Below are 27145 nucleotides of genomic sequence, written 5' to 3'. Positions count from 1 at the left end.
TTGTAAAGCGAGGCTCCAGCGCAGGAGGCGGCCATTTTTGGGAGAGATGGTCTGCAGCCATTGGAGAGGGCAGTGATCCGTCTCAATGATAAACCTCGAGCCGGCTAGATAGCATGACAATTTCTGAACGGCCCACACGAGACACGCACACTCTTTCTCGGTGGCGCTATACGCCTGCTCACGACTGGTCAGCTTACGACTAGCATACAGGACGGGGTGTTCTACTTCTCCATTTTCCCGTTGGCACAGTACAACGCCCATGCCTCGCTCACTAGCATCGCACTGAACAACGAACCCTTTTGTATAGTCTGGCGATCGTAGCACAGGCTGGTTTGTTAGGGCACTCTTTAGGGCGCTAAAAGCTCTTTCCTTTGTCTCGTCCCAGACGACTGTTTGAGGCTCTGTCTTTCTTAGAGCATCCGTCAGGGGAGCCGCGATATCAGAGTACCTAGGGATGTACCTCTGATAGTAGCCGGCGACACCCAAGAACGACCGAGTATCGGTCTTGGTGCGCGGTTGCGGAAAGTCTCGCACAGCGGCCACTTTTATTTCAGAGGGGCGGCGACGACCCTGACCAATCACGTGACCGAGGTAGACAACCTCGGCCTGTGCTAACTGGCACTTAGGAGCCTTTACTGTCAAGCCCGCTTCGCGCAGGCGGGTTAGCACTGCCCGCAAGTGTGCCATATGCTCAGACCAGGATGCGGAGAATATCGCTACGTCGTCTAGATACGGTAAAGCGAATTCTTGCTGTCCCCGCAACACTTTATCCATGAGGCTTGAAAAACAGTATGGCGCGTTCTTCAAACCAAAACTCAACACTTTAGGACGGAATGTTCCCATTGGTGAAATGAACGCCGCATACCTACTAGCCTCTTCTGTAAGTGGAACCTGCCAATAACCCCTGACAAGATCTAGGGTGGAAATAAACTGAGCGCTACTAACTTTCTCAAGGCGCTCCTCGATGTTAGGGATCGGATAAATTTGATCCTTAGTGATGGAATTAAGCCTGCGGTAGTCGACGCAAGGACGAGGTTCCTTGCCCGGTACCTCAACTAAAATCAAAGGGGAGGTATAATCACTCTCACCTGCCTCAATAACACCGAGCTGTAGCATTTTCTTTACCTCAGCCTCCATAATATCGCTCTGGCGGGGTGACACCCGATACGCCTTGGATCGTACTGGCTCTGGGGAGGTAAGTTCTATATCATGAGTAAGTACAGAAGTCCTACCAGGCCTCTCAGAGAACAGACCTTGAAACTCTTGTAATAGCTGGTGTAGTTCGGTTTTCTGCTCAGGCGACAGCGGTGCTTTACTGATAAGGTCACTAATGACTTGACCGGTGTCTTCCCTGTTCGTCACTGAGCCTAGTCCCGGAAGCTCGACCGGAAGCTCTTCAGGAACGTTTACCATCAGGCACACCACTGCTTCCCTTTGTCTATAAGGTTTGAGCAGATTACAGTGGTAAACTTGCTGTGCTTTCCGCTTTCCTGGCAGACTTACCACGTAGTTAACGTCCGACAGTTTCTGAACAATTCGTGCTGGGCCCTCCCACTGCACGTCTAGTTTGTTGTTTAGCGATGTGCGCAATATCATGACCTCATCGCCCACCTCAAAACGACGGGCCCTGGCTGTCCGATCATAATAAACCTTGGCCCTCTGCTGGGCCTTTGTCATTGCTTCACCTGACAACTCCTGTGCCCTTCTTAAGCGTTCGAGGAGCTTAAGTACGTACTCCACCACGACTGGGTCGTCGCCCCTGCCTTCCCATGATTCTCGAAGCATGCGAAGCGGAGACCGAAGCGAGCGACCGTACACCAGTTCAGCTGGCGAAAACCCCGTAGCCGCATGCGGCGCGGTTCTTAACGCAAACATCACCCCAGGCAGACACAGCTCCCAGTCAGTTTGATGTTCAAAACACAAGGCTCTCAACACGCGCTTCATGACGGAGTGGAGCTTCTCAACGGAATTCGACTGTGGGTGGTACACTGAGCTGTGTAACAGCTTTACCCCACACCTTTCGAGAAAAGTTGTCGTCAAAGCGCTAGTAAACACTGTGCCCTGATCTGATTGGATTTCCGCAGGGAAACCAACTCGCGCAAATATGGACAGTAGTGCATTAACTATCTCAACTGAGCTGAGTTCCTTAAGCGGCACTGCTTCAGGGAACTTTGTCGCTGGGCAGATCACAGTCAAAATGTGTCTGTACCCCGTGGCTGTTACCGGCAGAGGTCCCACTGTATCAATAACGAGCCGTCTAAAAGGCTCCGTAATGATAGGTACCAATTTCAACGGCGCCCTTGATTTGTCCCCTGGTTTGCCCACCCGCTGACAGGTGTCACATGTCCTCACGAAATGGTCTGCGTCCCGAAAACACCCTGGCCAATAGTACTCTTGCAAGAGACGGTCCTTAGTTTTCTTAACTCCTAGGTGTCCGGACCACGAACCCCCGTGTGACAAGCGCAACAGATCCTGACGATAGCATTGAGGAACGATCAGCTGATCGAACTCCACTCCTCTGCGGTCTAGATACTTCCGGTACAGGACTCCACCTCTTTCCACAAAACGCGCAGTTTTCCTGGCGATACCTTCTTTGACATTGCAGCGCACGTTTTCCAGGCTGCCATCCTTTTTTTGCTCGGCTATCAAAGCCGACCGGCTGACTTTTAGCAACCTATTAAGTCCGTCTGACGTAGGCGCGATGAGCAAATCAGTAGATAGCTCTTCTAACTTTCCCGTGTCGGGCGTTTCCTCTCCAGTATCTGGCGCCTTTAACGTTACAGACTCAAGTTTATTCAGTTCGGGCGTGCTCTGAATATCGGCTTGCTGCGCCTCTGACCCCTTTTCGTTGTTTGATAACGTCGGTCCCGCAACTACCGCCTTTGCAGCGAGCTCCCGAACCTTCGATCTGGTTAAGGCCTGAACACTAGCTTCACCAAACAAAAGCCCCTTATCGCGCAGGAGGTGATCGGACCTGTTTGAAAATAGGTACGGGTACTGGGTGGGCAGCATAGATGACACTGCCGCCTCCGTCTCAAGCGCTCCGAAAGGTCCTTCAATAAGCACCTTTGCTACTGGCAGACACACGCTATGAGCTTCCACGGCTTGCTTGATCCATGCGCACTCGCCCGTGTACATATGGGGTTCTACGTAAGACGGGTGAACTACATCCATCGTAGCTGCGGAATCGCGAAGCACTCGGCACTCTTTCCCGTTCACGAGGAGGTCTCGCATGTAAGGCTCGAGAAGCTTCATGTTCTCGTCAGTGCTGCCTATTGAAAAAAACACAACTTTTGGTGTTGTTTCCGGACACTGCGCCGAAAAGTGACCCGGCTTCTGGCACGTATAACAAACGCGCGCTTGCCTCATCTCGAACCGCTTTCTGCGTTCGGCTTCGGCTGCCGCCGTCTCCTTAGGTTCGGTCGCACTGCTTCCACTCGCATCCGCACTACGCGTGTTCCCCTTTGCTCTCATGGGTGTGAACTTCGGCCTCTCAAACTTCGAGCCAAATTCACCCTTTTGACCGTCCTTAGCTCCGCGAGCTCGACGCGTCACAAACTCCTCGGCTAGCTCAGCGGCTCTAGCCACCGTACTCACGTCTGGCCTATCCAAGACCCAGTACCGCACGTTCTCCGGTAACCGACTATAAAACTGTTCTAGCCCGAAGCACTGCAGAACTTTATCGTGGTCACCAAACGCTTTTTCTTCTTTGAGCCACTCCTGCATGTTTGACATAAGCCTATACGCAAACTCTGTATATGACTCACTTTTGCCTTTCTCATTTTCCCGAAACTTCCGACGGAACGCCTCCGCAGACAGCCGGTACTTTTTTAGAAGACTCGATTTCACTGTGTCGAAATCCTCTGCCTCCTCTCTATCCAAGCGAGCGACTACGTCGGCCGCCTCGCCGGGTAACAAAGTGAGCAAGCGCTGTGGCCACGTTTCCCGAGAGAACCCCTGCTTCTCGCACGTTCGCTCAAAGTTAACCAGGAACAAACCAATGTCCTCTCCAAGCTTAAACGGCCGCATCAGGTGAGTCATGTTGAACAATACTCGTTCTCCTGCACCGTGTGCCTGATTTCCATTACGAGCGCGTTCCATCTCTACCTCGAGACGCTTCATTTCCAAAGCGTGTTGACGGTCACGCTCTTGTTGCTCTCGCTCTTTCTGTTCTTTACGTTCACGCTCTTCTTTTTCTTTCTGTTCTTTACGTTCACGCTCTTCTTTTTCTTTCTGTTCTTTACGTTCACGCTCTTCTTTTTCTTTTTGCTCTTTAAGTTCGCGCTCCTGTCTTTTTGCAGTCTCCCTCGCTTCAATGGTCTCAAGGCATTCCGACAGCTCGTCATCCTCAGCCTCTAACTCAAGAATAGCCTTTATCAGTTCTGGTTTTCTGAGTTTGTCCGAGACATCCAGACCCAACTCTCTTGCAAGCTCCAACGATTTCGGTTTGCGCAACGACTTCAAATCCATGGCTGCTCTGAATGCTGCTTTCTCTACTGCTTACTATTGTCTTGCCGCAAACTAACCCGGCAGCAACGACAACCACAATTACCAGCTCTGTTTCTGACACTAACAAAAGCCTGGCAAAGCTCAGAAGAAGAAAGTCCCGCACTCACCAAACCTCGCAGCCAAGAGTCCAGCGCAGTCGTTTCGCTGCAGGCAACCAGTCGTCACACAGGGCTCGTTGCACTGCTCCCGGATCGTCGTTGAGCTGCTCAGCATACAGTCAACTGCATCTCTTCGCTGCTGGCCTCCGTTGTCGCGATCTCACCGCTGGCAGACAGTTGTTTGAAGTCGGAGGCGATCTCACCGCTGCCAACCAGATGTTTGGATCCCACCGCTGCCACCAGATGTTTGGATCGCACCGCTGGTGCGATCGGTTGTTGGGAACTCGGCGCTGACGCCCGTAGTTGTACCTGGGTCGCAAGCCCCAAGGGTAGCGTTGGCCTGGCGGCCTGGGGTGCAACTGGAAGCATCCGAAGGTCCCGGCAAAGCATGAGTCGACTGGTAACAACAAAACAACTTGTTTATTTTAACATCGCAAAGAGTTGGCGGTCAGGTTGGCCGAAGTAGAGAGACGGGAGAGCACTTTACTCAACAGAAGAAATCGGAGCCCTCTTTTTGGCGTCCGGGGGCAGCTGTTTTTATACTCTCGCAGTTGAGGGCAAGAAGGAACCCCTCAATAGACGAGCACGTGAATGTACAATGGGCTAATGGTGACGCACACTGTCGTAGCGCTGCCGGTCGGGCACAATGACTGGAATGAGAGGGTGATCCCTGCTTTCGCATCGCCTGGTTCAGGCACAATGACTGGAATTAGAGGGTGATCCCTGCTTTCGCATCGCCTGGTTCAGGCACAATGACTGGAATGAGAGGGTGATCCCTGCTGTCGCATCGCCTGGTTCGGGCACAATGGCACATACACTCACACACGCACATGAAGACACGTGGCATCGGAACATGCCTGGAAACGCCTGGAAACACCTGGCGGGGAGCGTTGCGGCGACGACGAACGGGCCAAAATGTCTGCCGCCCCGCCGCAGTCGCGCCGGCAAAACCGCGTGTCGCAGGCGAAACGCAACAAGAGATATAGAAGTCGGGCTGACGCCTGTGCCTGGGTTGATATGCATAAAGTAAGCTTCTGCAATGTCGCTGTTGATTTGGTTTTCATCTTTATACAATATTTCAGTATTTTCAAACAAAGGTTTGCATGTACACTTTCTACAGTGCGCGGCCAGATTCGGGCCTGTTGAATTCCTGATAGCAGCTTGGTGCTCCCTAAAACGGATGTTAAAGCAGCGTCGCGTCTGCCCAAAGTACTGTTTGCCGCGCGAAAGTGAGACGACGCACACAACTCGCACTGACCACTCCACGAGCTGCCCCACGTGCTTGATAAGGCAAATGGCCTTGGATGCCTGCTTAAGTATGTTAACACGATCGCTAATCCGCACTTAGGAAGTCATGCCACCCCCCCCACGAATCTTAGCTTTTAGCAACAGCTAAATCGTCTAGATAAATCCGGTTTTCCAAAATCTATCGCTGTATCACTATGTGAAGTGCTAGTGAAGAAAAAAAACTGGAATCACCCCAGGAACATACCGAAACGGGAAAAAAGTACTCAGTCATTCCTTATGTACATCGTATGGGACATGGATTAAAAAAGGCAGCCATGAAATATGGTGTTCAAGACGTCTTTTCAGCTAAGAACTCGTTAAAGAAGGTTTGCAATTGTTTTAATAGACCTAGCCAGGCGTCCAATGCCATTTGCCGTATCAAGCAGACAAGGCAGCTCGCGGTATGCCCAGTGGGAGTTGTGCCCGTTATCCTACTTTCGTGCCGTAAAAAGTACTTTGGGCAACGGGACGCTGCTTTAACATCCGCCTTAGGGAGCACCAAGCTGTTTTCAGGAATTCAACAGGCTCGAATAGTAAGAATAATACGTACTTACTCTCTCCCTTCTTTCCTCTTTCTATTCCCCTTTCCCCCACCCCCAGTGTGGGGTAACAAACCGGATGCTGTTCTGGTTGACCTCCCTGCCTTTCCTACTCTTGTTTTCTCTCTCTCTATCTCTCTCAACAGTCTCGAATCTGGCTGCGCATTGTAGAAATTGTCCGTACAAACCTTGTTAAAAAAAAAAAAACTAAAGCATTGCAAAAACGCGCAATGTGAGAATCGATGTAAGCGAAGCTTTCTGTGCTGGTTGCTTTGATTGCCGATAATTAGGGGTGATGTTGACGGCGGAAGCTTAATTTCTTCAACGCGTAGTTTAACACGAGAGTAGTGAGTTACTGTTAAACGTTACCTAGCGTGCACCACTGCTGTTTGTCTGCGTAGTACACAGCACACACAGGGAAAGGTGTTTGCTTCAGGAGTTGTTGTGCGCCATATTTCATAACCTCTGAGAGGGTTGAGCATTGTCATTGCCTCACATGATACATCGCATCACGGCAGAAGTACTAAATTTGATTTCGACTATGGGGCTGTACGTGCCAAAACGACAATCCGATTATGAGGCACGCCGTAGTGCCGGACTCCGCATTAATTTTAGCACCGTGATGTTCTTTAAAGTGTCCCAAAATCTAAGTTTCCATGCGTTTTCTATATCACCCCTGTCGAAATGCGGCTGCCGCAGTCGAAATCAAATCCGCGACGTCTAACTATGCCATAGCCGTAAAGCTACCGCGACGGGCACAGAAGTGTTGATTTGACGGTTGACCACTTCCGTTGTTCGCCTGGACCTTGTAGTGCGCTTTAATTAATTCGGTTCTGCTTCTGCATGCCCTTCGTAAGTTGTCCGTTTGAAATATTTTTTGCATGGTGTTCATTAATAGAAGTGACGTACTGTACCGTATACCTTGAACTTAAGTTTATTCAGTTTCCTCGCAGCCGCTGTCGTGTCATAGCAGTAGCGTTTTTTTGCCTTCTCACGTCACCTCCCCCCTCTCTCTTGTATGGGAACTGCCACCTCTCCTCGCTCCTCTCTACTGTCCTATTTAGGTCCCCTCTGGAGTCGCACGTTAGGAGAAAATGAAGCACTGCAGTTTCTGCAATGCTTTTGATGCGGGTCACGGATAATTAAAGATGTCAAGAGGCTAAAGGGCTGACGCTCAGGGAGTGCCAAAGGGCATTGTGCACATTCGACACAGTGAGCACATTCGTACAAGCTTCTCGCGTCGCCTTTCCTATCTGACTCACTCCTGTCATTTATGCACACGCTTTGAACCACCCCCCGACGCGGTCTGCCAGACAGCAGCAGCCCCAGCAGCGAGAAAGTCGAAGGAAAGGGCAAAGAAAGCTTCGCTTTAAAAATTGAGGAGCCTTTCCAACCTCTGAAGGTGGTTGACCCATGAAGCTGCTATGGTGGTATAATTTATGTTGGTATAGAGCTTTTTTTGTACGTAACTATACATATGGTTATGTATATGTCATTTAGGCGAAATGCAAATACAGAGAAATAAACAATCATTTCTTGTATTGTCTCTTTTTTCTTTATTTTAACTTTATCTTGTCACGCAAGTGATGACAGCCTTGTGGTCGCTGTGATACACAGTCAATGGCTCTGCGTCGACGCCGGTTAGGTTCTTGGCTAGCGTCAAATCCATAAGCAACCGTTGACGGGTCATCGTGGGCACGTTGGAGTCACTGTAGCTCTGTAGACCGAGCACAAAGGACAGCAGCCGCTTGCCATCGGGCCGTGACACGTCGACGTTGAAATCGCCCACCACGACGACAGGTGTGTCCTCGGCGGAAGAGAGCCACCAGAATGTGCCCATCATAGTTGATTACAATGAAGGCGCCAAATAAAACAACGGACGAAGGAAGGCGACACGGGACAACCACGTAGGCGCACTAACAAGTGAGTGTTTTATTTCTTGACACAGGAATAAATAGCTGCTGCCAAGAATCAAAACAACAAGAAAAAAGACAAAACAGTGCCGTCATCTGCATCACACAACGAAAACACGATACAGAACAGCTTCTAAGCGCCGCTCTCAGGGTACGCCAGTTCCTTTGTCGATAGAGAGACTCAGGCTCACTGATACAAGCATCACCACACTTCTTGATCTCAAGCGCTTCCAATATCTCCCTTGTCATTTGATCATCAGCTCCGTGTATAACCAACTCGCCCACAAGCACGTGCTCAGGGCCCCCATAGTGCTCTCAATGCCGCGCTTGGAAGAGCCCGTTTGGATGTAGACGGCTGCAACTTTGGTGCCGTGTGCGGTCTCGACGGCACACGCGGAGACGCAGGAGAGCCGTTTACACGCAGGTGGTCCTTAAATCCAGCTTCGACGCGAGCGACGACATGCATTGATGAGGGCGCAGTGCAAAGGAGTGTACGAAACAGAACACGCTTGTTTGTAATTTGCGATTGAGCATACTTCCTGAAACTTTGAAGGACTAGAGTTTTAGTCTAACGGACAAACATGGGGCTGTCCATTTCCCTCCCGTAGAAGCCCATGTATTAACAGAAGACGAGAATTCCACAATATGTGTAATTTCACTGTGAACAAGGCAAAAATGCAAATTAAATGAAATTCGGCGTAATGTTAGAGTCGTCTTAGCGGCCAGTTGTCATTTAGCTTGTTTGGGGATAGTTTCGATAAAACAAAAGTTACAGCCATTTTCTGTAACAATACGCCCGCCTAAGATCCCATGTATTGGCAGCAGACGGGAATTCTGTAACGTTTACAACTTCACTGCAAACTAATTATGACAAAAATAAATTAAGCTCGGCGTGATGATAGAGCTGTCTTAGCGGCCAAGTTCAGTATGCTTTTTCCAAGATACCTAGATTAGATTGAGAGCTACAGAGCATTCGCCAGAAAGTCGGCCTTGCCGCAAAGTGTTTTCTGTTCGCCAACGCGATATTTCCGGAGGGTAGCTACAGACAGCTTCGCTGTAAAATGGAAAACAAATCAACCGCGAGATTGTAGAAGTTTACTTTATGCAGATCAACCCAGGCGCATGCGTCAGCCTAGTTTCTATCTTTCTGCATGATAAAAAAACCAAGTTGTTGAATGGAAAGATATGCTGATACCCTTTCATCACTTGCACCCGTCGCACGATCACGTGATCCCATTCACTGTATATTTAATCACTTGTTTCAAAAATAAACCACTTGTCAGTCTACGCGCGTATCGTCCTCTTCATATTGTCCTTAGTGCAAGTTGTGCCGTCCCCCTCCCCCCCTCACCCAGAAAAGAAAGATTTATGTTCAGTTACCAACTCGCCTAGCTTGCTGTGTTAACTCGACATTGAAACCATTACGCCATGGACGCATGGACAAGCGCAACCGCTGCAATTAGCAGTGATTATGCGTGTTTGCAGAGTCTTGTTATCTTTTGCATAAAAAAGAAGTTGGCATTGGCCTTTGAAGTTTAGGCCATTGAAGAGAGATAAAGCGTAATAAACGAAGCCACGAAACGTCTGACTCCGAAAGCACGAAGATCCGAAAAATCCATGTACTACCCATCATTCCCATTATTGTGGCTGATTCTCATGGCGGCTTAACGATCGTAGAGCCAGAGTTTCCTCTAGTAATTGTAGGAAACTCTATGGGTGCAGTAGTCGAAGCCACAGTGTGATTGGCTTGTCGAAAGCTTCGAACCACGGCATAATGGGAGTGTAAAGTCGGAAGGGCGGAAGAAGAAGGAAGGGCGCTGCGCATTCAAACTTACTATCGCCTGTGGAATGCAGAGAAGCACAAAGTGAAAAAGCCAAAATCGGGTTATGTGGAATGCGCCGAGCTTTCAGCGACGCACTGTCACTGCCTGGCTTGCGCATCACTGGACAATGCTGACCAGTGCATGCGCCAGCAGTTTGAAAATAAACCTTACACCAAAATGTAATATTCGATTCTGCGTGCATTTTGAATTGTTCGCTTTAAGTATAATTGGTCATTTTATGCACGTTCGAGAAATTCCGGCATGGCACTGTGGTTAAAGAGTCGGTGACTTTTTTATAAAGGAAAAGAAAGCGTGATGTAGAATTTTAAGCATCGGCTTCAACACACGTCTGTTTGTAGAAAAAGAGACTTATTTGTGACTGTTGGAAGAAAGGATGAGAAAAATTTACCTAGGAGCCGCACTCACTGACACCTGAACGGGCAGCTGAGCAGTGCAAGAAAAAGAAGAAAGAAAAAGGGGGAAAGTAAGTTACGCGGAGAATAAAAGTAAATAGGAACCATTCGGTATATTTACCGCTGTTTCGTCTCAACCCCACCAAGGATGTTAATTGAACGTTTGCCACTTGTCAAACCATCGCACCTCATAACCAGACGTTAACGTGGCGTGGACAACGACTAAAAGCTCTCCGCCCCTCCTCCGATTACCTGGAAACCAGAGAAAAGGAAGAAGGAGAAGGAACCCCGTCAACGAATCGATAAGCGCGGTTAATTAGACGTGTCAAATCACCACCCATCCCTCAGCACTTATCCAATCGTCGAGGCGGCGTGCAAACCGGCTGCTGCTGGATTCCACGAAAGGCCCTCAGCCCGACGTTCACCTTGCATACTGTGCGAAGAACGAGGTGGGCCAAGACGAATCAACCAGGTGTCACCGGATGATTTCTCTTTGCCATGAACTCCAAACCTGTTTCTTCGAGGAGGAGTTACTGCGGGCTATAGCTAACATGGGCTGGTATCGCAACAGAATCGACGATAGTGATTTGCTGCTGGACAGTCTTCAGATTCCCTGGTCGACTCGCCTAAGGAAGACGAGGGGATTAAAAGCAGACTTTTGGAGAGAAGGACAGAGGATCCTGATGTGAACTTGCTCCTGCATGGAGTGGGCTTCCGCACTGGAGCCGTGTAACTAAGTTAAATAAACCCTTTTTCCTTCATTTTCTAGAACTGGACGTCAAAGTCGATGGGCTTGGCGGATTCCATGCCCTGAACGCCACCCTAGCCGCAACACCGTACTTTGAATAGCAACCTCAGCGCAATTTACTCCGGTTATTTCGCCTTCCATGTAAGGTACAACGTGAGTGCATGCCCGCTAGGGTTGAGGCTAGGACATGGTGCCGCTCTGCCGACAAGCCATTACGAGTACAGTGATATTGTAGACATTTGCAGGATCCCCACTATTGTTCACCGGCCAGTATTGAGGAATTTTTGAACTGTACACAAAACTTGCCTTCGCCTCCTACAATCTCTTAGGTGCGCACGCCGATGTCAGAGAGGTGTACATCCTGGCTAATCTGAGTGTCATGCGAAAAGTGCGGAACTATTGTAATTACGGCTTCTATAACCATTCTGCCACAGTGGCAGATACCAATTCTGGAGGATTGAAGAACAATGGGTACATAAACAGCGCACAGGACCCATTACGTTACGCCACTAAAATGTTTGTGTGCCTTAGAAATACCGATATGCCGCTACTACTATGTAGATATTTATTACAGTGGTTTATTCGATTCCGCAGAACAGAGATGTATTCCCAACTTGCACGGCCTATAGGGGTGATGCGGCTGTACATTCAACATGGCGGTCGTGAAGCCGTCGCGACGCTGCCGGAACGTGCACGTTTGGAGGAGAGAGGCATTCTTTCAACTGCAGGTTTTCTCCGATTTATGTTATTACGTAGGCAAAAAAGCCATCAAAATATTGTCATATCTTAAATACATGCATGCACTCATATTAAGCAAATAAATGCATAAAATTGTAAATACTGCAAACGCAGCAACTTGTCACGTTGATAACACGAAATCATTGATTGGGATTTATCACAAAGCATGATATTATCCCACATATGGGTTAGTAAAGCGAGAAAATTCTCATAGATGCGTTTTAGCGCATTTTTGCCTGGACTTCACTTCGTGGCATAGCGTTTAGTTCACCTCAATGTTGGTCAAGGGCTGCCAAATTGGGCATGTTTTGCATCAGTGTGTAGAGATACGAAGGCAAGATGAAAAGGTCCAAGTGGAGTTTGCGCTCTTGTGAGCAAACAAAGTGGTGAACGAATGAAACGAAGTAGGGAACGATGCTCTTATATTGCGTTCTCTAGACCAGGAAACAGTGGAAAACTCAAAACAAGAAACCGGCGAGTAGTGGACATAACCCGTGCACGGTAAAAATGATTGTATTTTAAGAAACTTTGCTTGTCCTTCTGATTCTGCGTTTTCGGTATTTGAGGAATGCGAGGGAAAAACGAAGATAATGGGCGGGCAGGACAAACTACCAGGAACAAGCCAGGGGGGATTGCAGCAAACGCGGCAGATGTCAAGGTCATGGATTACAGGAAAGGTATTTTCTAGGTACTTGAGATTCGGAATGAGGCGACGGGCGCCTTGAACGTGAATATCTCGTGTTGCATTTGAGGCATACACCGCATAGCCGCCATGTGCGCTGTTCTTTCTGGCTCACTAAAAAAAAAAAGAAAAAGAAAACTAAAGAATTACGTGCACGACGCAGGGATTTGTGTTCGGTACCCCAATACAGCAGTCCGATGATCTTACCATTAGACTACAATAGCACTTAGTTTCTTCTTTGTTACGATGCAATATAATATTGTAGAAAAAGCAAAGCAAAATAGAAGTTGAAGGGGACTCCAAAAAGGCACTCTGAAAAGCAAGGCTAGCAAATGCGAGCGTCCAATCAAAACATCCGGACCGACTGTTATTCTTGAGTTGCATACAGAGTGCGAACTTAAGCAGCAGATTTCCTAAAAAACGACCAAGTGCGTCGTGGTGATTCAGCATTGCTGCCGCAAATTCTGCTGCGCCAAAGGCTATGTAGGCTGAGTAACATGAACATGCATCATAGGATAGGTCACAGGCACTTTTGAAAGGACGGAAGCGAATTATGTATAGTGTGACATATCAATCTTATTTTAGTGTTCTTTGGAGCACGTCCTAGGACAAGGCGTCCTTAGAATTTACAAAACAGGGATCAATCATTCCCACACGCAGTCACAAACAACAGTTTGGTGAGCATGGCAAGAAATAGCCTTTCTTCTCAACCCAGACTCAACAGGAATTATTGCCTAATGTAAATTAAAAAAAAAAGTTTCATTTCAGTGATCATTCACCGGACACGCTTAAGTACACTTACATCTTGGCATTTGCATTTCAAGTCATGTGCACGATAAAGGGGAACAGGATAGAACGTGTCTACAAGTACAGTAGAAATTTCGTTGTGGTAGACCGTGAAAACACAAGCCATAATAAAGTGAGACCTAAGAAAGCAAATACTTTCGACAACTTCCTTTAAGCTTTCCATCGTGCGTTTGCTACTTTTGTCTGGAGCTCATGTATACGGAGGCAACGCAGCGTGAGGACTTTCTTCCCCTTGAGGGTGGAGGCCTCGACTTGGCACACCTCTTGTTTAGGCAACTTCACCATCTCCCGCCTATTCGTTTTTCTTTATATTGCTAGCCAATTTCTAAAAGTAATATTACAATTTCGTTTATGCAGCTACCTTCCTGAAATAGTTGTTTCGTCATCTGTCAGAGTTGCACCAACGGCTTCTTGAGGTCACAATAGCACGTGTACTTCTATCGTGCCAACGCCAAGCAGCTCTTTGAGATGATCGCCAAGTGTTGATTGTGACGATATTTCTGATACTATGGGCTGTTCCTGTCTCTTCACGTCATTTCTGGATAATGCGTGTCGAATGCGGGGGCACCATAACCAAGCAAACGTAAAATTTCTACAAAGACTGTACTACTTTACGCCTTATAACTGCTTATGAGCACATGTATGTTTGAGCTTGATGGTATATATCATGTTATCGTTCAGTGAACTGTCAAAAGCGACTACTCCTGCTGGGATCGATAAAGGTACGGCCAAGGTATGCCTCTCTCCACGCCGTGCGAGAAGCTAAATTTAGTCCCGATTCCATCACGCGTGGCGCGACAAGGGCGCCATTTGCGCATGCGACACAGGCAGGAGATAGTAATGGCTTCCTTCCACCACACAACATTATTGAAGTTAGGTGCGTGGGTAGTATGATTGCAGAGGTATAAGTGATAGTACTATAACGTGCTTTAGTTACGTCGGTTTTAGCAAGTTTTTATCCGTTTTAGCTCCGGTTTTTAATAATGACATTTCCCGTGAAAAATTCAATGATCGCAGCAAAGTACGGTAATGGCCAGCGCCGTGATATGGCTGACAGTGCGGAAATAATTTGACAGGAACAGGTGCTACTGCAGTTTCTATACATATAAGGAAAAAACTGGCGGACCTTCTAATCCGGCGTTGAGGACAGTCGGCATCTGTTAGTTAATCTTGCGGGGCGTATATTGCATGCATTGTTTCAGGAAAGCCGCCAACCACTGCGGAACATTTTCTTTCCTATTCGTACAAATCCGGATTACCACGCCACCGCCGTCATCGAAAGCGGGCGTGTTTTCCTTTCACTTCACAAGTTGCGGAAAGGAGACTAGAGAGAAGACCCCGCCTTGACCTTTCCTAACACTGGAAGCAACTTTCACCAACCCTGACGTGGGGCCCCGCTCACCGGTCTGGTCCATTCTTATCTCCTCGCCTTCAGCTCGACGAGTTAGCTTGTTCGGAGTAAGGCATGATTGACCTCCCCACAAGAAGTGCGTTCCCTTCCCAGAAGCGATAGGTTGGCGAGAGTAGCGAAACGTTCGAGCGAAATCGGGGTCACTGGGACGTAGCCCCCGCCGGACCCTTTCCTAATGTTCTCCTCCTCGCTCGCTCCCCCTCTACCACCTCTCTCCCATTCCTCCTTCTCACGATCTTCCATCCGACGGCGCGCACGTCCGATGACAAGCGGCCGTAACTAAACGGGGCCCCTGTTTCCCTCGTCGTCGTCACGTTTTTGTCCAAGGTCCGCAGCGCACCCTATTCGTCACACTACCACTCGCCTGGCCAGCCGCGGTGCGGAGAGACGTCAGTCGCATCACTATCGTTGTCTCTGTTGAGGCGCGTGGTGGCCAGGAAGTCGACGTCGGAAGTCAGTGGACCGCGAAGGCGTGTGACGATATCAGAGTACACACATGGCCAGCCCGGTGCACCGTAGCTTGCTGGTGATATTGGCGGCGTGGAGCGCTTTCCTTTCGTGCCCGCTTGCGTCGTATGCTGCTGTTCTTGGTAGGTACCCTTTCTGTTCCGCATGTTGCGACATCCGCTGGCACAGAAACTCGCCTAGCCAATGCGGGTGTGCGTTCGATAGGACTAAATATAAAATGTCTAAGAGTGGTAAACTATCTTTTCTTTCAATGACACTTTGTGTTCATTTGGCTTTTTCTCGTATTGCTTCATTATAATCGTTTACTCTTTTGCGTCACTCATGAAATCAACTTCGATATTCATACTTGTTCACAGTTTATCGTGAGTAGTTTATGCATCTGAAGTTTTATTAATTGCATTTTCGATGCAGCTTTTGCGGTTGGTCAACTCTTCACCCCAGTGCTGCTGTCGAGCCTTGCTCTTAGCCATTGAGACGCGTTTCTGCGTTCAGTATCTGCCGTATCGTTACCGGTGGGCTGAAGGCAGTGCCCCTCATTTCAGTAGTTCTTCTATTGTATGTAAACAACGGGAACCAGCGCTACTTCTTTCCTGGCGCTGACTTCTGCTTCCTGGGTCCCTTCCACTTCCTTTTTCTTATTTGTTCATCCGCCCTTGCTCAGCGCAATCAGCAATTCTGCTGTCTAGCAGCAGCAACAAGCTGCTTCCGACTTCCTTATTCACATGACTTGTGTCTGCTTCGCTTCCCACTGATGCGCTGCCGCATTGCGATCACTGGGCTGGAAAGTGCTCTGAAAACAGCAACAAAAAACGAATGGTATCCTTCACGGCTCATAGATCCCACCATCTGACATTGTTTTTCCTCACACTCGGATGTTCAATGTTCGTGCATACTGAAATTAGGCACCTTTTTGGAACAAATACGGCTTTAGTAATTTTTTGCTTCATTGTCTCTTGCACGCACATTAACACCTAGTCGCCGAACTGCAGGCATACCTGAAAAAGAAAAGCAAAAAAAAGTTATGCAGATCCCACGCACTGTGGGAATCGATGTAAGCGACTTTTTCCGTGTGGATGCTTTGATTGACGATAATTAGCGGTGATGTTGACGACTAAACCTTAATTTCTTCAATGTTTAGGCCAGCACGAGAGTGGTGCGTTGATGGTAAACGTTACCTTGCGGGCATCACTGTCGTTTGCCTGCGCAGTACACAGAACACATAGGGAGAGGTGTTTGCTTGAAGCTTTGTTGTGCGACATATTTCACAACCCCTTAGAGGGTTGAGCGTTGTCATTGCCTCACATGGCACATCGCATTGTGGCAGAAGTATTAAACTTGAATTGGATTATGGGGCTGTTCGTGCCAAAACCACAATCGGATTATGAGGCACGCTGTAGTGGCAGACTCCAGATTCATTTTGACACCGTGATCTTCTTTAACGTGTCCCAAAATCTTAGTGCACGTGCGTTTTCTATTTCTCCCGCGTCGAAATGCGGCTGCTGCAGTTGGGATCAAATCCGCGACCTCTAGCAATGCCATAGCCGCAAATTTACCCCGGCGAGCACAGAAGTGTTGATTTGACGGTCAACCTCTTTCGTATTGTCTCCTGGACCCTGCAGTGCGCTTTAATTAATGCGGCTCTCTTTCAGCACGTCCTACATAAGTTGCCCGCTTGACATATCGGCCTGGCGTTTATTTTTCAGAAATAGCAGCAACATACTGTACCGTACCTTGAACTTAAGCTCTTCCACACTTTCCCCGCAACAGCTGTCCTATAGTAGTAGGGTTTCCTTGCCGTCTCACGCCACCTCCCCCCCTTCCTTGTATTTGAACTGCCTCTTCGCCATACTCTCTGCAGTTATACTGCGTCCCCCCTGGCCTCGCACGTTAGTAGAAAGGGAAGCCCTGAAGTTTCTGCAATGCTTCTCAGTGGAGCCATGGATAATTACAGCTGTCAAGCGGCTGCAAGTGGCCTTGGCCATGGAGCTACAAAGGGCATTGTGCACATTCGACGCGGTGGGGTGAAAACGAGTTTCTCCCGTCGCCTTTCCTCTGACTCGCGCCTGTCATCGATATACACGCTCTTAAACACCCCCCGACGCGGTGTGTGCGACAGCAGCAGTAGGAAAGTCGAAGGAAGATGCAAACAAAGCTTCGCTGTAAAACACACATTGTCACATTTCTACTACATGATTGATGAAACACGAGATCGATTAAGATCGATTAAGTTAAGCTTTAAGTTCGGATTATTCATTGGCGCTTTAATGGGTAACCAATTTACCTCAGTTTCGAGCTCTCCAATTTTCCGCAAGCTAATTTATGGAAGCTATGACAGGCGATGTCATATGAATGTTTTTCTCTTGATACTTAAGTAAACAACACGTTGCCGGAGCATTTTCGCGATTAGCCACGTGCTGTACGTTCTGCCTCGCTCTTACAGATAACAGAACGGCACATTGGGATAACGTTAAATGACGCGTTTTACACGTATCCTGTATACGTGCGAAGCGAATACTGCGAATGTTCTCTTGTAGACCCCCTCTCATAAACTTAGCAGCCTGCATTGTAGCTTGTGAAAGCTTCTGGAACTTCGCAAGTAATACAATTGACAAATTTGAGTCCTTCAATTTCGCTGGCGTTCGACAATCCTCATTTACGTCCTTGTATTATGATTTTCCGTTTGTTTGTTTCATTCTGCCCTTGCAGCCTTTGCACGTAGGCGAAACAAGTAATGGGCGATTTGCAAAAATTTTACGTTGGCTTCCCTGAAAGGTGCCTTTCTAGTCAAAACTTGCTTACAGGTTAGACCTGTTTTCTGTACACGCAGTTGTCGCAAAGACATAGGCGAAGGCTTTGTGAGATCTATGGGGAAAAGTTCCTGACGTCTTAGTTGTCCCTTAGTTGCTCACCTTATCGATGGATAATGTATTGTGTCCATTTCGCAGCCTTTATCACCATCTAACCCCCGCAGAATGGAGGGTTTGGTGGTGGTAAAGGCGAGAATACTGCATGAGGACAATGCTTCGTTCTACTATACTGTAAAAAAAATTTCATCTGGAAACAGCTTTGCTAGTCTAGCTTACTGATATTCTTCTCGCCCGCCGCTCTGCGTGGGGTGGCGACAACTACGTCGTCAGCTACGACGCGCGTCATATTCAACTTCACGGTGACCTGGAGTGGTATTTCATAATATACAGACGTTCGTGGAAGAAATATCTGCACCAAAGTGTTCCCAGAAGATATACTGCGTGACGTATTGCAATTCGAGTTGTCTGCCTTGAAACTTCGAAAAGCAGCGACCAGTCATATTTCAGTAGTCACAGCAAAGCAGGCAATGCGTATGACGGCTGCTCGCCACGCATGCATAGGCAGCCGGCTGAAGAGATTCAAAATGGGGGAGCGTGACATGAAACTAGTTTCAAAGTGGTCTTGTTGGTACGACCACGTCAAAGAATGTCGCCATCCTGCACGGAGCGGGGATGGAGGTGCGCATTGAAACGCCCTAAACATGACTGCCTCCCCCACCGTGCTGGTATTAACAAGGCAGTTAAGGTGGGGACAGCATAACTATGCTCTCCCTTCATTTCTCCTAGCGGAACAAAATGTGGCAGAAATCCCGGCTTGTCAGCTTATTTTTCTTAGAACTGAGAAGGGAGTGCATTCTGAAGGAGAAGAATGCAAGGCAATGAACTATACAGGTGGCTGTGATGGGGAACGTTTGCTTTTCATGAGGCTCGTCGGGGGTTCTGTCTCATGCAGTCAACTCACCACGGTTGCTTCTCTTTCTTTTTCACAGCTCAACAAGCAAGCTACCAGTGTGGCAGGCAGATGATACGTGATGGGAGAATCGTGGGTGGACACGATGCTTACGACGGCGAGTTTCCTTGGGTGGTACGTGTACAAATCTTGCGCCCACGTGTTGCCTTTCTTTGTGCCTCCGTTTAGCGTTCGTTAAAAAGCTACAAATCCGGTCCTTCAAGTCCAGAAAAGAACTCACGGGGCAAAAAAGAAAAACAGGAAAGTTTAGAAATGCAGCTTTGCATAGGCAAACCTGCACCCTCTACTAGGTTCTTTGGTGCGGCCAGCTGATAGCGCCGCCTCTTAACACGTGGAATGTCAGTGTGTTGCTGCTAACATGACTTCCTGGTTTCCACTATTAAATGACAATATCTGCTCGAGAACATCTCCATTATTTTAGTATTATTGCGATTGCATTTTGTGCGATGAATTCCAACCTCTATGAAAATAACAGCGATGCGCTGCCCGCCAGCAAAAGTTATCAACAAGTATAAAATTTACAAAACTCTTCGCACGTAAAAGCTGTTAATTAGTCGCAAGCTGATTTCGCTTGTTGCTTCCGAATGGTTCAGGCAATGAACGGCGTAGTGAATATGGGTCTTGGGCGGGGTTTCACAGAACCAGTTTGTGTGTTATACATTACAATACCATTGCAAGTAATTGTTTGCATGTAGCAGCCCAAATAACGCCTTTCTTAATCTCTCCCCTCACAGGCGTCTCTGCGTCTTTACGGTCAGCATTTTTGCGGCGGCGCCATTCTTAACAAGCGCTGGATTATCACGGCCGCGCACTGTCTTCGCAGGTAACGACTGGTTTTGCTGTATGCCCACACTCTTTTTGCACGCGCGTGATTTACTTAGGCTATATCTTAATGTTGTTATTTGCTGTTTTGTACTGTATGTCGAGATGGGTATTCAGTATTTAACTTTAGCAATAACATTTGTCAACGTACCCACATCTGTCAACCAGAACATTATTACATGTCCTTGGTCTCTACTCTTTTATTTTTTTCTTTGTTTCTATCTGTGGTCGTCAGAGCAATACCACTGTCTTAATCATTCGTAGACAAAGATGTTTGATGCCTGGAGGAACTACTAAAGCTATCTTTATATGCCCAGAGAAAACTTGTGGCCTGGATTATATCTTGGTCAACATACAAAAATCAAATACCGCTGCAAGCTTAAGTAAATCATATTCGACAGAAAACACTCCAATCACGTAATATTCCTCATCAGTCATCTTCACCTTTATGTGGCTTTTATTCCAAGCTCGAATGGCCCTGCGACATTTTCTCTGGTTTCTTCTCACACTTCTCTTCTTTTTTTTAAATCTGGTTCTTCAGCAAACCACCGCGGCTATTCAGCGTTCGACTGGGAGAGTACAGCATAGGAAAGACAGAGGAAGATCATGAACCGCAGGATATCCGCCTGGTCCGCTACATCATCCATCCACGTTATTCGCAGCCCAGGCGATACAACAACGACGTCGCCCTATTAGAGCTCGCCCAGGACGTAAAGTTCAGCCGCTATGTCATTCCCATTTGTCTTCCGGAAGGGCCGCTACATCTGAAAGGAAAATCTGCTACTGTCGCCGGCTGGGGCAACATCAAGGATATCGACAAAGGTGAGCTTTAGCATGTTTGACCCTTCAACGCACACTAAAGAAAAACGCCAAATCAGCTTAAACAAATGAATTATTCTTTCAGAACTCTGTTTTCGCAGATTTCAAGGATACATTCCGATTATTAGAAAGGAAAAGGAAAGCCAGAATTTTATTTTTCGAATTTCGCGCCGGAACGCCAGCATGAGCTAGGTAGAGATGACGTCATGGATTCCAAAGCATATTTTTCGTAAATGGGCCACTGTGGTTCAATAAAGGCTCTTGAGAATTTCCGATCGTTGGCCGTCCCGTAGAACACAATGCAGCCCTTCTTTACCCATTAAATTCAGAAAGCGGGGGCAAACGGCGACGAAATTGATTGCGTCATAGAGAAATTTAAGCCAGTATCATCCCCAGTCTTTTGTTTTCGCGTCTCATCCGGCTTACCAAGCCTGTTTTTACAGTAAGAGTGGCTTTGAATCTAGTGTTGTAGAATAGTAATTTACAAGTGCAGCACAACTTATTCTTCTTTTAGTGTGCCTTTTAAGGCATGCGCCTGAGACGACGTGATGCTATTTGTTTACGACGCTCTCGTTCTCATTTGCATATGTTTAAAATAATGTGAGGTAAAAGCTTCTCACAATATGGTTTTGCCTTCTAGGAGTGTTAAAACTGGAAAATGCGTCATTTGCAATATATTACATGTTTCTTCGATTGCGCCGGCTTTTTAAAGAATTGCACTAAATGGCAGTACGGTGGCGCCGCAGGAGCTCACGTCGTTATAGTTTAGCGTATTGTAGCCTTATGGAATCCAGGAGAAATGCGAGCAATCTTAGCAGGTTAGTTGGTATAAGTGTTCACGCTACACACAGCTGTGCAGGACCAAATATGTATTACGCGTATTCAGATAGTGCAGTCCGAAACTTTGGTCCAGAAGCCAACATATTGCTTTTTTTTTATTCAAGTACAAGACGAATGTCATTTCGTCTGTCTGAACCGATAACTCGTTTTTTCTTTTTTTTTGTGAGAGCTAAGGCTTGCTGATTCTACAGGCCGGACGCAGAGGTAGTTACGATGGGTGAGGTTCCCGGAGGGATGCTTCGTGTATACAGATACTGAAATATTTTAAGGCGCAGTAGGAAGAACAGGAAATAACGAGAGAAGGCAGGAATTTTACCCAAAAATGCGTCTGGTTGGCTGCCGTGGTTGGGGTCAGGAACGAGGGAATAGAAAGATAACATAGAAAGAGGGAGGGGAAGGGGAGGAAAGCAGCGCTGAACTCGCGCACGCACGCGGAGGGCCTGAGCGAGTCAAAGACGTTCACATAGACCATACGCCCTCAAGAAAGACAAAAGAATGGAAGCCATGCATTCAGTCCTTCAATTTGGCTCCAAAACTACAGGGCTGGTAGGTCAAAGTGACGTCACAAGTGCCGAAGTATATTCTCATGGTTGGACCATTGTACGTATATAGTAAATGTTCCCGAAACTTGCTACGGTCAATCTTTGGCTCATTTATAATGCAGTGTAAGTTCATTTTAACCTGTAAAGAATAAGCAAGGCCCAAGAAGATGCCGTTAAAATGCATGTCGTCACGTTAGGCTGGTGTAGGAACTACCAGGTGGTTTCGCCATCCGTCTTTCGTTTCGGTCTTGCATCTTTTCTCGCATTCGCTCGTGGTAAAACTGGCTCTTACAGTACTGTAAATGCCTAACTGGATATTAAAGCGGAAAGTTTCTTAGAGTCGCTACAAAGCTGAGGACACGGGCGACCGCTCATCCTGTTGGAAACCCCAGTACTGTTGTTCTCTTAAAACAAGAGAAAATACTCTTCAACCTGTAATACCCACCGACTAATACCAATCTTCCTCTGAACCATTCAAAACTATCCCCTTCAATCGCTTTCATGTATTTGGCTATTTCATTTTTCTGAGTATCATTCACCTGCGTTTGCCACAGGCCTTCCTTCCTGCATGAACAACAGTGGTTTCAAGAAATTATTGCTGCATACTTACGCACCCAAGAATTGTATTGCAATGACTGCGTGATGCGACCGATATCTTACCTAATAAATATAGACTCTTGTGTCAGACTAAAAAGATTTTGCGCCAAAAACAACACACACAAGAAAGACAACGACACCACGAGCGCTCGTCCCCTTTCTTGTGTGTGTTGTTTTTGGCGCAAAATCTTTTCAGTATGCAACATCAGGAACTAGCCCAGCAATTAACTTAAATCTTCTTGTGTTAGAGTTCACCGTTGGCTTCAGGGTTTTCCAAAAGTGCTAAAAATATGTTTTCATACGGTGCCTAATTATCACTAAGAATCAAGATATCCAGCATTTTAAGTCATTCTTCGCGAAGATAGTTAAAATTATTTTTGGTTGAGAACATGAAACACAATTTTGTGCCGAATTTAATTACTGAAAATTTTAATTGTGCTCACAATATCGCAGGCACAAGCTATGTTTTTAAACGAGTCGCTTTTATCCTAAAAGACTTGGACAACTTTTCCTCCGATGCATGGTTTATTTCCTTCCTGCAACATTTCGAGCATTATTGCATCCTTGTTAAAAAATGCTACGTTGTTGAATGCCGCTGGACGTTTAGTGAAGCTTCGTTTAAGTTTACTCCGTGGGAGATATGCTAAGACGGGTTCCTTTAAAATTCTCTGATATTATCAATACCTATACCTAAGAAATTTTTGTCCAGATTAACGTTAAGAAAATTGCTTTCCACTAACATCTTGCTCTTTGTTTAATTCACCCCAGAAGCCATTCAGTGGAATATTCTTATACCTCGCAATAAATACAGAAAGGAACAATCTGGACACACGCGCCAATGTTATTTCGAGATACGACCGTGTTTAGCGGCAATAAGGTTCAGCTTTCTTTCTTGTAAACTAGTACCTAAAGCACGATCTAAGGCAATCTTTTCAAGTTCAACGCACTGCTGTGTAACGTTTGTCACCCACTGCAGCAAAAAACACGCTTCGCGAAAAGCCAGACGTAGCCGAAAACGCCAAAGACAGCAGCATTGCCGTCAGTAATGGAACGTATCAGTCGAAAACATCCAGAGCAAAGCGGCATTCGTCGAACCCATTCAGTGCAGGCAAGTAGCGAGGGTAAATACGGGGGCATTAGCGTTCCTGGTACATCGTAACCGTCGCTGTTCGTCGAATGTATATTGCATGGAGCGGCCGCCCACTGTCCCCCCGTCATTTCACGCTGTGCGCAACGTGCACTGAAACGCATCGGTTGCCCGTCTCTCCGTTAGATTCCTCGGGGGACGGCTTCGCCGGAGCGAGGAAAGACATTCTGCAGAAGGTGACCGTGCCCATCGTTGCCAACGACGAGTGCAACGGCTGGTACGCCCAGTCGGGCAAGCTGGTGCATCTGCAAGACACGCAGCTTTGTGCGGGCTTCAAAGAAGGAAAGAAAGACGCCTGCCAGGTAAGATAACCACGGGTCTTGCCGTCTGCCTGAGCGCGATTCAAGTAACCCCGCGCGCCGCCCGCAACCGCGATCATTGTTGTACAGTGCTGACGTAGTCGCATGCCTTTTTCACTGAGTCACGCAGCGTGTTCTCAATGACTCGAAACCGAAAATAGGGTTGGCACTGGAGATTAGGCACGATTCGCTCGCGTCTGCTTATGTTACATATTTAGAGATAATGCTTCCAGGCTATTTGTGGAATTGAGGTGATCACCTTGTTGGGATGCGCTCGGGAATAATAGAAGCTTTCAGTGCGCCCAATGACGTCGTTCTTGCACTCTTTTCGCGGTATTTCGTTGCCACATGATGCCGGCTGACATTGTTTTTTTGTTGATATTGGCATTCTTGATATTGTTTAGTAACTGAAGCCACAGGGTAATTCCGACGAATGCCGAACCTGTTGTGGCTTCTTGAAACATGGCCAGGCCGGAGGCAGACGGGACCATGGTACTGTCCATTTGCGTTTATACGCCAGACCAGCCTATCCACTGCAGAATTAAACGACAAAGCATAACCCAGACACATATTAACGAACAGTAGTAGAGCGTCAAGTTATGCCACCAACGCTGGCGTTTCCCGTTTTTTGTTAGCTTTATTTTTTTTCTGGTTAACTAAGAAGTCCAGATGAGTTTAACCTTGGTTTGGACAGCGACAGAGAGGTTGAGGAAACCTCCGATTCTCTGGCGGTTTCAGATACCAGAAATAAATGTAGTGTAGTTGTGAGACTAATGTCATGAATGGCAAAAGTACGAAAGCAGTTCTTGCGGGTACAAAATATGCCATCAAAGCTTGTCATGTTAAGCTGTATTAATGTTTTTTTTGGGGCACAGAGTAGCTTGACTTTTTTTTTGTTCACAAAGACAACTTTTGATTTTTTTTAGTTGAGCGAGCTTCGTTGATGCACTTGGACTCATTCTTTCGAAGAAGAAGGCTTCGAGGCACAAGTCTTTTCCTAGTGCCCTTCGAACCTCTTTATCTGCGCTCGAAGAACTAACCGATCACATTTTTCCCCGCTACAGGGCGACTCTGGCGGCCCCCTGATGTTCTACGACGGCTCCAAATACGTGCTGATTGGTGTCATCTCTGCGGGATTTGGCTGCGCACGGCCCTTGCTCCCAGGCCTCTACACGAGGGTGTCTGAATACAAGCCCTGGCTTAACAAGTACATAAATTCTTGAAGAACGGCCCTGTGCTGTGCTAGGAAATTGCTGTAAATGTAGCTGCTGCAAGGACACGAACGCATGAAGTGATGTGTGTCATGGAAATATATCGATCGTGACCGAGCACCCGAACAGTCTGCACTGGACCTTCCACGTCGACAGTTTGGAAGAAGCTTCGGTCCGCCTACAACATGCATTCGCGACTCTTCTGTGTAGCCTAGTCTCGTACCTCGACACAGTCGAGCGCTTCCTCGTGTCTGTCGTGGTTGCATTCAAGCACGTTTCCTGGCTAGATGTGTGTGTTCTGTTTCAGTCTGCTAAAACTCACTGTGCAAGATGAAAATTTAACACTGCACCAAAGAAACGACGTATGAGAAGTTTCTCGTTTTCAAGCATGTATGCCGAAATGCGTATATAAGAACGGCAGTACTGGTAGCGACCTCTTGTGAAACTGCGATTAACCATAATGACATAGGAGCGTTCTCGCACGGTCAGACTGTCCAACATTTTGGCAAAGAATGTTACGTCGGTATTCCTGTGACGCCTAGGGTACGAACATTTGGATAGGTGCACTCGTCAGGCACCCTGATTTTTTTGAAATTTTACACAACCTTCAGCAGCACGTTTGCGCTGGAACTTGATTCGAACACTGTGATAGCAATCCTAGGTCAGCGCGTTTAGACCCAGTGCAGCTCCGCAAGATGTCTCCACCAGCAATGCTGTTTGATTCTACACTTTCCGGTGCGTCGGTATACGTCTACGCGAGCATCTCATGCTATGCTAAAACCTTTTATAACGTTCACGAAACCATGCTAATAACTAGTGGACGGAAACATGTTCTGTTTATTACAACACCAAGTAACTTCGTCAGCGTGCATTACGATAATGAGTAGTGATATCGTTATTTACCTATATGGTTCAGGAGTCTAGAATTGCGATCAATTTCGCACTATGGATGACGCATTTAGTAAAGACTGAGAATGTTTATCTTAAAATTCTGCGGTCTTTTAATTTGGCTTCTTTATCAGGCCATAATTTTCTCCATGGTTTTTTTAAAGGGAGATAACTAAGGTTAAGATATCGTGAAAGTTTTCGAGCCTCCTCAGGAGTCAATCAAAAATAGCGGGCGGTTTTATTATATTTCGGCTGTATGCGTGCCGCTCTTCTTTTGCATGTTTAAGTGTGTTATTACGTGCATGTTCTCAATCCATTGTATTTTACCTAGTCACCTTATCTTGTGAGCCCAGTGACCCCATCTTGTAAACCAGTGTTGCTTCTCTGTCCACTCTTATGTGGAAAACATGTAATAAAATTACAAACGTCTTTGCTCTGCCGCTTCCCTTGTCTGGTTATTTTCCGAAGTACTGCACAAGTGCAGCATGATATATTCTTCAATCTTTAGTGTCCTAGCATACAGTACTGATAAATTGATTTTTCTCTATAACTGTGTTTCTCATACTATCGGCCCTCTACAAAACTGTTCCCTAACACCTGTCTTCCAATAGAAAGCAGTGATTCTTGGTACTAAAGACCTTCTTGCCACAAAGGACTGACATTCAGATACAATTGCCAGTTAAGAGCTTTCAGATTATAATCAGCAGCCATTACAAATTATTACTGTGGTTTTACCTGCCAAAACCAGGATATGATTATGCGGCGCG

The 27145-nt window shown here is 47.0% G+C and overlaps 1 protein-coding gene across 1 annotated transcript in view; it reads left to right on the top strand.

The window, feature by feature from the left end:
• LOC142582633 (brain-specific serine protease 4-like) overlaps positions 1-26812 on the top strand; it is a 48232-nt gene extending 21420 nt beyond the window's left edge. Inside the window, exons 2-6 of the mRNA XM_075692544.1 lie at positions 19233-19327; positions 19948-20036; positions 20577-20857; positions 24107-24282; positions 25344-26812. Of these exons, the coding sequence (XP_075548659.1) occupies positions 19265-19327; positions 19948-20036; positions 20577-20857; positions 24107-24282; positions 25344-25502 (768 nt within the window). The 5' untranslated portion in view covers positions 19233-19264 and the 3' untranslated portion in view covers positions 25503-26812. The remainder of the gene's footprint in view (positions 1-19232; positions 19328-19947; positions 20037-20576; positions 20858-24106; positions 24283-25343) is intronic.
• The last annotated feature ends 333 nt before the right edge of the window (positions 26813-27145 follow it).

This window comes from Dermacentor variabilis, chromosome 5, assembly GCF_050947875.1.
Source record: "Dermacentor variabilis isolate Ectoservices chromosome 5, ASM5094787v1, whole genome shotgun sequence".
NCBI classification, from domain to species: Eukaryota; Metazoa; Arthropoda; class Arachnida; order Ixodida; family Ixodidae; genus Dermacentor; species Dermacentor variabilis.
This window is presented reverse-complemented; position numbering and strand designations above follow the sequence as displayed.